General features: G+C 53.7%; 1 protein-coding gene across 1 annotated transcript in view; it reads left to right on the top strand.

Moving 5' to 3' along the window:
- The window catches only part of FBLN5 (fibulin 5), a 95,114-nt gene that overhangs the window by 69,654 nt on the left and 12,252 nt on the right, over positions 1–13,208 (top strand). The window contains exon 11 of the mRNA XM_068254579.1: positions 972–1,167. Coding sequence (XP_068110680.1) covers positions 972–1,167 — 196 coding nt within the window. The remainder of the gene's footprint in view (positions 1–971; positions 1,168–13,208) is intronic.

Raw genomic sequence — 13,208 nt, 5'->3', positions numbered from 1 at the left:
TGCAGACTCGGATCATCCACAACAAAATTCTAGGCAGTTGCCTAGGGCAGGAGAGAGTCTAGGGGCCTGGTGGATGTTAGCCCCCACTAAATCTTACTAAAAAAAGCCAGGTAATCATAAGTGGTGGGCAAAAACTGCTATCTTTCCTAGGGCCCAATTTCATCTTAAAGGGACTCCGAGCACCTCTCATGGGCATGCCTTTAAGCCAGACGACTTCCAACAAAGTCGTGCTATGACCCCTCTGGAGGAGCCTCTAGCAATGGCCATGCGTGTCACTTCCTCTTCCTGCTTCATACAGTGATGTACTTCTCTAACAGAGAAGACAGGGGTGACCCGGAAGCTATAACATAGCCAAGATGGCAGCCTTGAAATCGAAAATTACTTGGTGTAGAACGGCGATTCAGGCATCAAATGAAAGAGGAGACCACAAGCTACAGAAAGGTATGCATCTTTAAGTACATTGCAGTACTGGTCAGAGTCTTAAAGGCATACCCATAAGAGGTGCTCGAAGTCCCTTTAATTGTTATCATTTAGTATTTATATAGGGAGTACATCTTCCGCAGCGCTGTACAGAGTATATTGTCTTGTCACTTAATTATTCCTCAGAGGGGCTCACAATCTAGTGCCTACCATAGTCTTATGTCTATGTGTGTATCATGTAGTGTATGTATCGCAGTCTAGTGCCAATTCAGGGGGAAGCCAATTAACTTATCTGTATGTTTTTGGGATGTGGGAGGAGACTAGAGTGCCTGGAGGAAGCCCACACAGACTCGGGGAGAACATACAAACTCCTTGCAGATAGTGACCTGGCTGGGATTGAAACCGGGGACCCAGCGCCGCAAGGCGAGAGCGCTAACCACTAGGCCGCCGCTCATTTCTGAAAACCTATATCAGCCAAGTGAGCTCCTATGTCTAGTGGCATGTTATCCTAACCATAGCAATAATCCAGCCTGTGTCTTCCTCTTCTCCAGCCGCTGCATGTGTCCCGTGGAGAACCCGACGTGCCGAGACCAGCCGTTCACCATCGTCCACCGGCACATGGACATCCCCTCCAATGCCCGGGTCCCCGTAGATATCTTCCAGATGCAAGCTACCAGCCGCTACCCGGGAGTCTACTACATCTTCCAGATCAAGTCCGGCAACGAGGGCAGAGAGTTCTATATGAGGGTGAGCCAGACCTATAAGGGTCATAAAACAAGTGTAGCCATCAATATCTTCACACCCATAACAAGTGTAGCCACAAAACCACCTGATGTGAAGTATGGGCCCCTGTATGGAAGGGAAGGTTAGTAGTTGAGCCCCTCACTTTCCCCTGCTCCCTTCTAGTTACTCCCCGGCATACTATGATTGTAATCAACAAATTACCATTTCACTACATTTCGTATAAATGTTCGAAAATTACGCTTATACGTAATTACGATTTGCAAATTCAATTGATTTTGTTTAGTCATTCGTAATTTCGCATAAAATCTCGCGACTTTAGCAGTGAATAGCGAAGCCCCCTTACATGCTATTACACCAAAATTGCTACATATGTTAAAGAGAACCGGAGGCGGGGTTCTGACAATGCTATCAGCATACAGAGGCTGGGTCTGCCTATACTGCCCAGCCTCTATTGCTAATCCAGATCCCCCCTAAGCCACCCCTGCGCACTGCGATCACCCATAAATGTGTTTACCTCTGTATTGTCAGTCTCGGCTCTCCCCCGCCTCCTGCCTAGCTCCGGTCCCCACCCGCGTCCCTTCCCTTCAATCAGCGGGGAGGGGAGGGAAGGGACGCGGGCAGGGACCGGAGCTATGCAGGAGGCGGGGAGAGCCGAGACTGACAATACAGAGGTAAACACAGCCCGCTGTGACAAGCTGAGTGTCGCAGCGCGGCTGTGATTTATGGGTGATCGCAGAGCGCAGGGGGGGCTTAGGGGGAATCTGGATAGCAACAGAGGCTGGGCTCTATAGGCAGACCCAGCCTCTGTATGTGGATTTCATTGTCAGAACCCACCTCGGCAGGGGTGCCTCTAGCCATTTTGTCACTCCAGGCAAGAAAACCTGTGGCCCCCCTCCCCCTAAAATTAATCGTAATGCAGCAGCGTTTTACTAGATAACTAATAACTAATAGTCTCCAGTGCAGGGCTCCGGACGCCATTTTCCCGTAGCACTATTCTGTCTCCCGGAAGCCACAGATCCCCCCCACACAGCACTCATGACCGCCTGGTGGACCAAGAGGGTCAGAAGGAGGCACAAAGGGGGGCGCAAGGAGTCAAAAAGGAGGACAGGAGTCATGGGGGACTAAAGAAGGCACACAGGGACAGAAGGAGGCATGGTGGGGGCACTGGGGGACAGAATGAGGCATGGGAGGACAGATGGAGGTACACAGAGTGGCAGAAGGAGGCACAAAATGGGGCAGGAGGTGGCACAATGGGGACAGATTGAGGCACAAAGGGGGACAAAAGGAGGCACAGGAGGAAAGGAGACACGGGGCAGAAAGAGGCAGAGAGGGGGACAGAAAAAAGCACAAAGGGGGCAGAAGGAAGCACAGGGAGACAGTAGGAGGCACAAAGGGGGACATAAGTATGCACAAAGGAGGACAAAAGGGACAGAAAATGGTAGACAGGGATGTAAGGAAGCACAGGGAGACCGAAGGAGGCAGAGGGGGACATAGCCACAGAGATACAGAAGGCGGCACAAAGGGGTGCAGATGGACAAACAGGGAGTCAGACATGGCACAAGGGACAGAAGGAGGCACAAAGGGGGAAAGAATGATGCACAAGGCACAGAGGTGGCAGCTGCCTGCAACTTACGCTAAGTAGATGCAGCAGAAGTAAGTAATAGAACACCCATGGGGTGGGGCTTAGTCCAGGGGTGGGGCTTAATTTTGGGACGGGGCTTAATCCAGCAACATGGTGCCCCCCAGGACCAATGGCACTCCAGGCAATGGCCTGTACTGCCTATGCCTAGAGGCGCCCCTGCACCTCGGGTTCTCTTTAAGGAGAATCGTGGGTACAAGTAAAAAAAAAAAAAATTTACAAAAAGACCTTAAAGAGAATCTGTATTGTTAAAATTGCACAAAAGTAAACATACCAGTGCGTTAGGGGACATCTCCTATTACCCTCTGTCACAATTTTGCCGCTCCTCGCCGCATTAAAAGTGGTTAAAAACAGTTTTAAAAAGTTTGTTTATAAACAAACAAAATGGCCACCAAAACAGGAAGTAGGTTGATGTACAGTATGTCCACACATAGAAAATACATCCATACACAAGCAGGCTGTATACAGCCATCCTTTTGAATCTCAAGAGATCATTTGTGTGTTTCTTTCCCCCTGCAGCTATCTTCCACTGAAGTGTCAGGCTATTTCTTCCTGCAGAGTGCAGACAGCTGTGCCTGTATGTAATTCCTCATTATGTGAAAGCCCAGCCAGCTCAGAGGAGGATTTATCCAGCTTGTAAAAGATAATAAAACAGAGAGAAGCTGCACTAATCTAAATATCACACAGGCAGTGTGCAGAGAGGGGCCTGGATGGGGGAGTTCATAGCAGAACCACAACACTGAAGAACTTGGCAGCCTTCCAGACACAGGCCTGACAAGTCTGACAAGAGAGAGATAAGTTGATTTATTACAGAGACTGTGATAGCAGAAAGTGCTGCAGTAAGCCAGAACACATTAGAATAGCTTTTGGAACTTGTAGGATGATAAAAAACAGGATGCAATTTTTGTTACGGAGTCTCTTTAACATTTTAAAAATGCAAGTAAAAAATGGTTGTTTAAACCGTTTCCGTTTAAAAAACATTTTTCTTTGCATTTTTAAGGTCGAGTTTCTCAAAAACTACAAGGTCTTTTTGATAAATTCTTTTTGTGACTTATACCCACTATTCAGCTTAACATATGTAGCAATTTTGGTAGCAATAGCTTGTATGGGAGGTTTGCTATTAACCTCTAAAATCGGCATAAAATGATGCGACGTTTCGCTAAAATTACGCGGAAAATTACGCAAAATTTTGAAATACCACTATTGCATACGAAATTAATTAAGATTTTTTTTCTGAAATCCGCATTACGATTACGATGCGTAATCGCGAATTTCGATGCAAAATTTCGGCCCACCACTGCATACAATACTGAGCAATGGACATGAACGCAATATAATCCTATTATGCTCAATACATACAACACTACACCCCAACATGTGTAATGTTGGGGTGTAGTGTTGTAGCTGCTCCCTTCTAGTTACTCCTGTGCATACTATGATCGTAATCAACAAATTACCATTTCACTACATTTCGCATACATTTTCGCAATTACGCTTATACGTAATTACGATTTGCAAATTCAATTGATTTCGTTTAGTCATTCGTAATTTCGCATAAAATCTCTCAAAATGTTGCGAAATTTCTTGCCGACTTTAGCAGTGAATAGCAAAGCCCCCTTACATGCTATTTCACCAAAATTGCTACATATGTTAAAGAGAACCCGAGGCGGGGTTCTGACAATGCTATCAGCATACAAAGGCTGGGTCTGCCTATACTGCCCAGCCTCTGTTGCTATCCAGATCCCCCCCTAAGTGCCCCCTGCGCACTGCGATCACCCATAAATGTGTTTACCTCTGTATTGTCAGTCTCGGCTCTCCCCGCCTCCTGCATAGCTCCGGTCCCCGCCCGCGGCCCTTCCCTTCAATCAGCGGGGAGGGAAGGGACGCGGGCGGGGACTGGAGCTATGCAGGAGGCAGGGAGAGCCGAGACTGACAATACAGAGGTAAACACAGCCCGCTGTGACAAGCTGAGTGTCGCAGCGCGGCTGTGATTTATGGGTGATCGCAGAGCGCAGGGGGGACTTAGGGGGAATCTGGATAGCAACAGAGGCTGGGCTCTATAGGCAGACCCAGCCTCTGTATGTGGATTTCATTGTCAGAACCCACCTCGGGTTCTCTTTAAGGAGAATCGTGGGTACAAGTAAAAAAAAAAAAATTTACAAAAAGACCTTAACATTTTAAAAATGCAAGTAAAAAATGGTTGTTTAAACCGTTTCCGTTTAAAAAACATTTTTCTTTGCATTTTTAAGGTCGAGTTTCTCAAAAACTACAAGGTCTTTTTGATAAATTCTTTTTGTGACTTATACCCACTATTCAGCTTAACATATGTAGCAATTTTGGTAGCAATAGCTTGTATGGGAGGTTTGCTATTAACCTCTAAAATCGGCATAAAATGATGCGAAGTTTCGCTAAAATTACGCGGAAAATTACGCAAAATTTTGAAATACCACTATTGCATACGAAATTAATTAAGATTTTCTTTCTGAAATCCGCATTACGATTACGATGCGTAATCGCGAATTTCGATGCAAAATTTCGGCCCACCACTGCATACAATACTGAGCAATGGACATGAACGCAATATAATCCTATTATGCTCAATACATACAACACTACACCCCAACATGACCTAACCACTGTACAGTCCTGTTACTCTCTGTACACCAGAGACGGGACAAGGTCCTCCAGCACCCAAGGCTGAGACACCAAAGTGCGCCCCTCCATCCCTCCCACCTCAGCCATCACACACTGATTGCTATTAGATTAACCCTTTGGGGACCGGCCGCCTAACCCCCCTTAAGGACCAGGCGTTTTTGCATGGGGGCGGGCACGCGTTTTTGGGGTTCAGGCAGCCGGATCCCTGTTAGGGCTTGCTGGGCTGTGTGTCCCCGTGTGGGCAGGTGATCCCCCCCGCAGCCTTTACTCCCCTCCCAGGCTCCAGCAATGAGGACAACTCCGCTCTGGCCGGCATCCCCACTCGTACTGACTCTCAGTTCCGGGTCGCGGCTTGATGACGTCATCAAGCCGGGACCCGGCACTGACGTCACAGCGAGTGGGGATACTGGCCAGAGCGGAGGGGAGTGCTGATTGCCAGGGGAACGTCAGGAAGGTGAGTGTATCCTCTTCTTCTCCCAACCCCCCCCCCCCCCCACCGCCGCAGCTGCCCCAGTAATCATTATGATCCGCCGGCGATCATAGTGATCACGTGATCATAAGCCATACGCGTTGGCTGCTGATCACTGAGAGGAGATGTCAGCTGTCACATGACAGGTTACTCTCCCCTCTCGGGTGCACATGATCGCATCGGGAGCGGTAACGGCGGGCGTCGTAGAACCTACACCGCATCAGGCTAGAACAGCCACAAGTGCGGCGTAGGATCTCAGATAGGCAGTTCCCAAAAGGTTAAGAGGCATCCCAAGGCCCCAACCCCCCAATAACAATAGGGGGTGCAGAGGTTGAAACTGCCCCGGGCCCATGGACCAGAGGGGCCCACTAAGGGCCCTTCTTTATCCATCTCATTAGCTTTTCATTGGTGCTATATGTTGGTAATGAACACCTCTATAGGTACATTGAATAGTGGTAATCCTTAACAAACCGTTTCCTAACTCTGAATACACCTCTCAGACACAGCTGTCCTTGGCAGGTTTTGGGCTTCATTTTACATGGGGTCGCATTTAAAACTCGCAGCGGGGCCCCCAAGTCCCTTAGTTACACCACTGGGGGAGGTTTGTGCTTTTTACATGTATGCGGCACCTGGTGAGCCCGCCAGTGCCAGTTACCGGGGACTTTGCTGGATCTCACTTTCTACATAGAACACTACAACACAAAAAAAGTTGTAATACTGGATGTGACCGCAGTACAGCCCTATTACACACTCTGTACACAAAATATTACACCTCGTACATGACCTGACCACAGTGCAGTGTCATTCAGCTGTGTACACACACCAGATCTAGGCAGGGGCGCATCTGGGTAACATAGAGCCCATGGCAGACATTGAACTTGCGCCCCCCACTGCCCCTTATAGAGCCCTTCACCTCTAAAACAGCATCCTTTCTCATGTACATGTGTTATGGTTGCCTGTGGTTTTTGGCTCGGTATATTACTGAAGTTACTTTTTTAGAAATATCTCTACTTATTCCCTCTCTGGGCAGGCATGGCGCCCATGGTGCTATGGCGCCCATGGCATGAGGCATGCCTGCACCCCTCTAGATACACCTCTGGATCTAGGTCAGATTTTGGATGAGGCAGCAATAAAGACCGCTTTGGGTGTGAATCTAGCCTTCATACAGCAGCTGCCAACCCTCCCCTATGAGTGGGCAAGACATTCTACCTGCCGTATCATCTCGCCAAGCGAAGCCTGACCCCATTGCTCTCCCTCTCTCTAACACCCTACCACTCCATCCAGAGGCGGGACAAGGTCCTCCAGCACCCAAGGCATACATCCCAAAGTGCGCCCCCCCCTATCCCTCCCACCCCAGCCATCACACACTGATTGCTATTAGACTAAGAGGCACCCCAGGGCCCCAACACCTTAATCTCCAGTTATCTGGCTTGCAGTCACTGCCATGTATCCCCTTTTCTCATTTCTCTCTGCTTTGAACACAATAGAGGAATGATAGCTGAGTGAGTTCTGCGCCCCTCCTACACTGCGCCCTGAGGCTGGAGCCTCTCTTGCCTCGGCCTCCGCCCAGCCCTGACTCTGTCATTTTAATAGTTGGGGCTCCCCTCTAGTTACACCCCTGCATACATGACCAACCAATGAACAGGAACACAATATAATCCTATTATGCTCAGTACATACAACACTACACCCCAACATGACCTGACCACCTAAAGTCCTATTACACTCTGTACACTATTATACAGTATATCTGTAACTGTTATATTTCAAACATTGCCCAACCCCGCGACATGATCGCAGTACAATCCTATTATTATTATTGATTTAGAAAGCGCCAACATATTTAATGTCGCTGTACAAAGTAAGAAACAAACATGGGGTACATAATACAGACAGTGGTATACACCATTATACAAAATACAGAATTGGTAATGTTAGTGACAAAACAAACATGAATAAAATGTACAACAAATTAAAAAACACAGAAGGTTTGGAGAGCCCTGCCCTTGTGAGCTTACAATCTAAAGAGAGGCTTTTGAGTGCCAATAAGTCATGACCAGTGCCAAGCTGAAAGCTGCTGAGACTGGGAGTTAAACTGCTGTCACTGTCCACAGTTCAGACCCTTAGTCACCGAACCACTTCCACTACAGCAAAGTCTCTGTTATCCGGAAGTCTCAACTAGCCGGCATGCCTGAGGGGAATAATTGGGAATGCGAGTTTGGAGGGCAAAAAATACTCACAGTGTGTCCAGCATCATCTTCTAACCTTCCTACAGCTCCTGGTGGCTTCCCATCGTTCATGCACGGCTCCTGGCATGTCATGTGACCCGACACTGATCAGGCGGCACGCCGGGTACCATGCACGGCTCCTGGCATGTCATGTGACCCGACACTGATCAGGCGGCACGCCGGGTACCATGCACGGCTCTTGGCATGTCATGTGACCCGACACTGATCAGGCGGCACGCCGGGTGCCATGGACGGCTCCTGGCATGTCATGTGACCCGACACTGATCAGGTGGCACGCTGGGTGCCATGCACGGCTCCTGGCATGTCATGTGACCCGACACTGATCAGGCGGCACGCCGGGTGCCATGCACGGCTCCTGGCATGTCATGTGACCCCACACTGATCAGGCGGCACGCCGGGTACCATGCACGGCTCCTGGCATGTCATGTGACCCGACACTGATCAGGCGGCACGCCGGGTACCATGCACGGCTCCTGGCATGTCATGTGACCCCACACTGATCAGGCGGCACGCCGGGTACCATGCACGGCTCCTGGCATGTCATGTGACCCGACACTGATCAGGCGGCACGCCGGGTACCATGCACGGCTCCTGGCATGTCATGTGACCCGACACTGATCAGGCGGCACGCCGGGTACCATGCACGGCTCCTGGCATGTCATGTGACCCGACACTGATCAGGCGGCACGCCGGGTACCATGCACGGCTCCTGGCATGTCATGTGACCCGACACTGATCAGGTGATACGCCGGGTGTCATGCACGGCTCCTGGCATGTCATGTGACCCGACACTGATCAGGCGGCACGCCGGGTACCATGGACGGCTCCTGGCATGTCATGTGACCCGACACTGATCAGGCGGCACGCCGGGTACCATGCACGGCTCCTGGGATGTCATGTGACCCAACACTGATCAGGTGGCACGCTGGGTGCCATGCACGGCTCCTGGCATGTCATGTGACCCGACACTGATCAGGCGGCACGCCGGGTGCCATGGACGGCTCCTGGCATGTCATGTGACCCCACACTGATCAGGCGGCACGCTGGGTACCATGCATCCTGGCATGTCATGTGACCCGACACTGATCAGGCGGCACGCCGGGTACCATGCACGGCTCCTGGCATGTCATGTGACCCCACACTGATCAGGCGGCACGCTGGGTACCATGCATCCTGGCATGTCATGTGACCCGACACTGATCAGGCGGCACGCCGGGTACCATGCACGGCTCCTGGCATGTCATGTGACCCCACACTGATCAGGCGGCACGCCGGGTACCATGCACGGCTCCTGGCATGTCATGTGACCCCACACTGATCAGGCGGCACGCCGGGTACCATGCACGGCTCCTGGCATGTCATGTGACCCCACACTGATCAGGCGGCACGCCGGGTACCATGCACGGCTCCTGGCATGTCATGTGACGCCACACTGATCAGGCGGCACGCCGGGTACCATGCACGGCTCCTGGCATGTCATGTGACCCGACACTGATCAGGCGGCACGCCGGGTACCATGCACGGCTCTTGGCATGTCATGTGACCCGACACTGATCAGGCGGCACGCCGGGTGCCATGCACGGCTCTGGGCATGTCATGTGACCCGACACTGATCAGGTGGCACGCCGGGTGCCATGCACGGCTCCTGGCATGTCATGTGACCCCACACTGATCAGGCGGCACGCCGGGTGCCATGCACGGCTCCTGGCATGTCATGTGACCCCACACTGATCAGGCGGCACGCCGGGTGCCATGCACGGCTCCTGGCATGTCATGTGACCCGACACTGATCAGGTGATACGCCGGGTGTCATGCACGGCTCCTGGCATGTCATGTGACCCCACACTGATCAGGCGGCACGCCGGGTGCCATGCACGGCTCCTGGCATGTCATGTGACCCAACACTGATCAGGCGGCACGCCGGGTACCATGCACGGCTCCTGGCATGTCATGTGACCCGACAGTGATCAGGCGGCACGCCGGGTACCATGCACGGCTCCTGGCATGTCATGTGACCCGACACTGATCAGGCGGCACGCTGGGTGCCATGCACGGCTCCTGGCATGTCATGTGACCCGACACTGATCAGGCGGCACGCCGGGTGCCATGCACGGCTCCTGGCATGTCATGTGACCCGACACTGATCAGGCGGCACGCCGGGTGCCATGCACGGCTCTTGGCATGTCATGTGACCCCACAAAAAACACAGAAGGTTTGGAGAGCCCTGCCCTTGTGAGCTTACAATCTAAAGAGAGGCTTTTGAGTGCCAATAAGTCATGACCAGTGCCAAGCTGAAAGCTGCTGAGACTGGGAGTTGAACTGCTGTCACTGTCCACAGTTCAGACCCTTAGTCACCGAACCACTTCCACTACAGCAAAGTCTCTGTTATCCGGAAGTCTCAACTAGCCGGCATGCCTGAGGGGAATAATTGGGAATGCGAGTTTGGAGGGCAAAAAATACTCACCGTGTGTCCAGCATCATCTTCTAACCTTCCTACAGCTCCTGGTGGCTTCCCATCGTTCATGCACGGCTCCTGGCATGTCATGTGACCCGACACTGATCAGGCGGCACGCCGGGTACCATGCACGGCTCTTGGCATGTCATGTGACCCGACACTGATCAGGCGGCACGCCGGGTGCCATGGACGGCTCCTGGCATGTCATGTGACCCGACACTGATCAGGTGGCACGCTGGGTGCCATGCACGGCTCCTGGCATGTCATGTGACCCGACACTGATCAGGCGGCACGCCGGGTGCCATGCACGGCTCCTGGCATGTCATGTGACCCCACACTGATCAGGCGGCACGCCGGGTACCATGCACGGCTCCTGGCATGTCATGTGACCCGACACTGATCAGGCGGCACGCCGGGTACCATGCACGGCTCCTGGCATGTCATGTGACCCCACACTGATCAGGCGGCACGCCGGGTACCATGCACGGCTCCTGGCATGTCATGTGACCCCACACTGATCAGGCGGCACGCCGGGTACCATGCACGGCTCCTGGCATGTCATGTGACCCCACACTGATCAGGCGGCACGCCGGGTGCCATGCACGGCTCCTGGCATGTCATGTGACCCGACACTGATCAGGCGGCACGCCGGGTACCATGCACGGCTCCTGGCATGTCATGTGACCCGACACTGATCAGGCGGCACGCCGGGTACCATGCACGGCTCCTGGCATGTCATGTGACCCGACACTGATCAGGTGATACGCCGGGTGTCATGCACGGCTCCTGGCATGTCATGTGACCCGACACTGATCAGGCGGCACGCCGGGTACCATGGACGGCTCCTGGCATGTCATGTGACCCGACACTGATCAGGCGGCACGCCGGGTACCATGCACGGCTCCTGGGATGTCATGTGACCCAACACTGATCAGGTGGCACGCTGGGTGCCATGCACGGCTCCTGGCATGTCATGTGACCCGACACTGATCAGGCGGCACGCCGGGTGCCATGCACGGCTCCTGGCATGTCATGTGACCCCACACTGATCAGGCGGCACGCTGGGTACCATGCATCCTGGCATGTCATGTGACCCGACACTGATCAGGCGGCACGCCGGGTACCATGCACGGCTCCTGGCATGTCATGTGACCCCACACTGATCAGGCGGCACGCCGGGTACCATGCACGGCTCCTGGCATGTCATGTGACCCCACACTGATCAGGCGGCACGCCGGGTACCATGCACGGCTCCTGGCATGTCATGTGACCCCACACTGATCAGGCGGCACGCCGGGTACCATGCACGGCTCCTGGCATGTCATGTGACCCCACACTGATCAGGCGGCACGCCGGGTACCATGCACGGCTCCTGGCATGTCATGTGACCCGACACTGATCAGGCGGCACGCCGGGTACCATGCACGGCTCTTGGCATGTCATGTGACCCGACACTGATCAGGCGGCACGCCGGGTGCCATGCACGGCTCTGGGCATGTCATGTGACCCGACACTGATCAGGTGGCACGCCGGGTGCCATGCACGGCTCCTGGCATGTCATGTGACCCCACACTGATCAGGCGGCACGCCGGGTGCCATGCACGGCTCCTGGCATGTCATGTGACCCCACACTGATCAGGCGGCACGCCGGGTGCCATGCACGGCTCCTGGCATGTCATGTGACCCGACACTGATCAGGTGATACGCCGGGTGTCATGCACGGCTCCTGGCATGTCATGTGACCCCACACTGATCAGGCGGCACGCCGGGTGCCATGCACGGCTCCTGGCATGTCATGTGACCCAACACTGATCAGGCGGCACGCCGGGTACCATGCACGGCTCCTGGCATGTCATGTGACCCGACAGTGATCAGGCGGCACGCCGGGTGCCATGCACGGCTCCTGGCATGTCATGTGACCCGACACTGATCAGGCGGCACGCCGGGTGCCATGCACGGCTCTTGGCATGTCATGTGACCCGACACTGATCAGGCGGCACGCCGGGTGCCATGCACGGCTCTTGGCATGTCATGTGACCCGGCACTGATCAGGCGGCACGCCGGGTGCCATGCACGGCTCCTGGCATGTCATGTGACCCGACACTGATCAGGTGGCACGCCGGGTGCCATGCACGGCTCCTGGCATGTCATGTGACCCGACACTGATCAGGTGGTACGCCGGGTGCCATGCACGGCTCTTGGCATGTCATGTGACCCGACACTGATCAGGTGGCACGCCGGGTGCCATGCACGGCTCCTGGCATGTCATGTGACCCGGCACTGATCAGGTGGCACGCCGGGTGCCATGCACGGCTCTTGGCATGTCATGTGACCCGACACTGATCAGGTGGCACGCCGGGTGCCATGCACGGCTCTTGGCATGTCATGTGACCCGACACTGATCAGGTGGCACGCCGGGTGCCATGCACGGCTCCTGGCATGTCATGTGACCCCACACTGATCAGGCGGCACGCCGGGTGCCATGCACGGCTCCTGGCATGTCATGTGACCCGACACTGATCAGGTGGCACGCCGGGTGCCATGCACGGCTCCTGGCATGTCATGTGACCCGGCACT

The sequence above is a fragment of the Hyperolius riggenbachi genome, chromosome 9 (assembly GCF_040937935.1).
Source record: "Hyperolius riggenbachi isolate aHypRig1 chromosome 9, aHypRig1.pri, whole genome shotgun sequence".
In the NCBI taxonomy this organism is placed as follows: Eukaryota; Metazoa; Chordata; class Amphibia; order Anura; family Hyperoliidae; genus Hyperolius; species Hyperolius riggenbachi.
The sequence above is the reverse complement of the archived record's forward strand: the minus strand, read 5'-3'. Positions and strand labels throughout refer to the sequence as shown.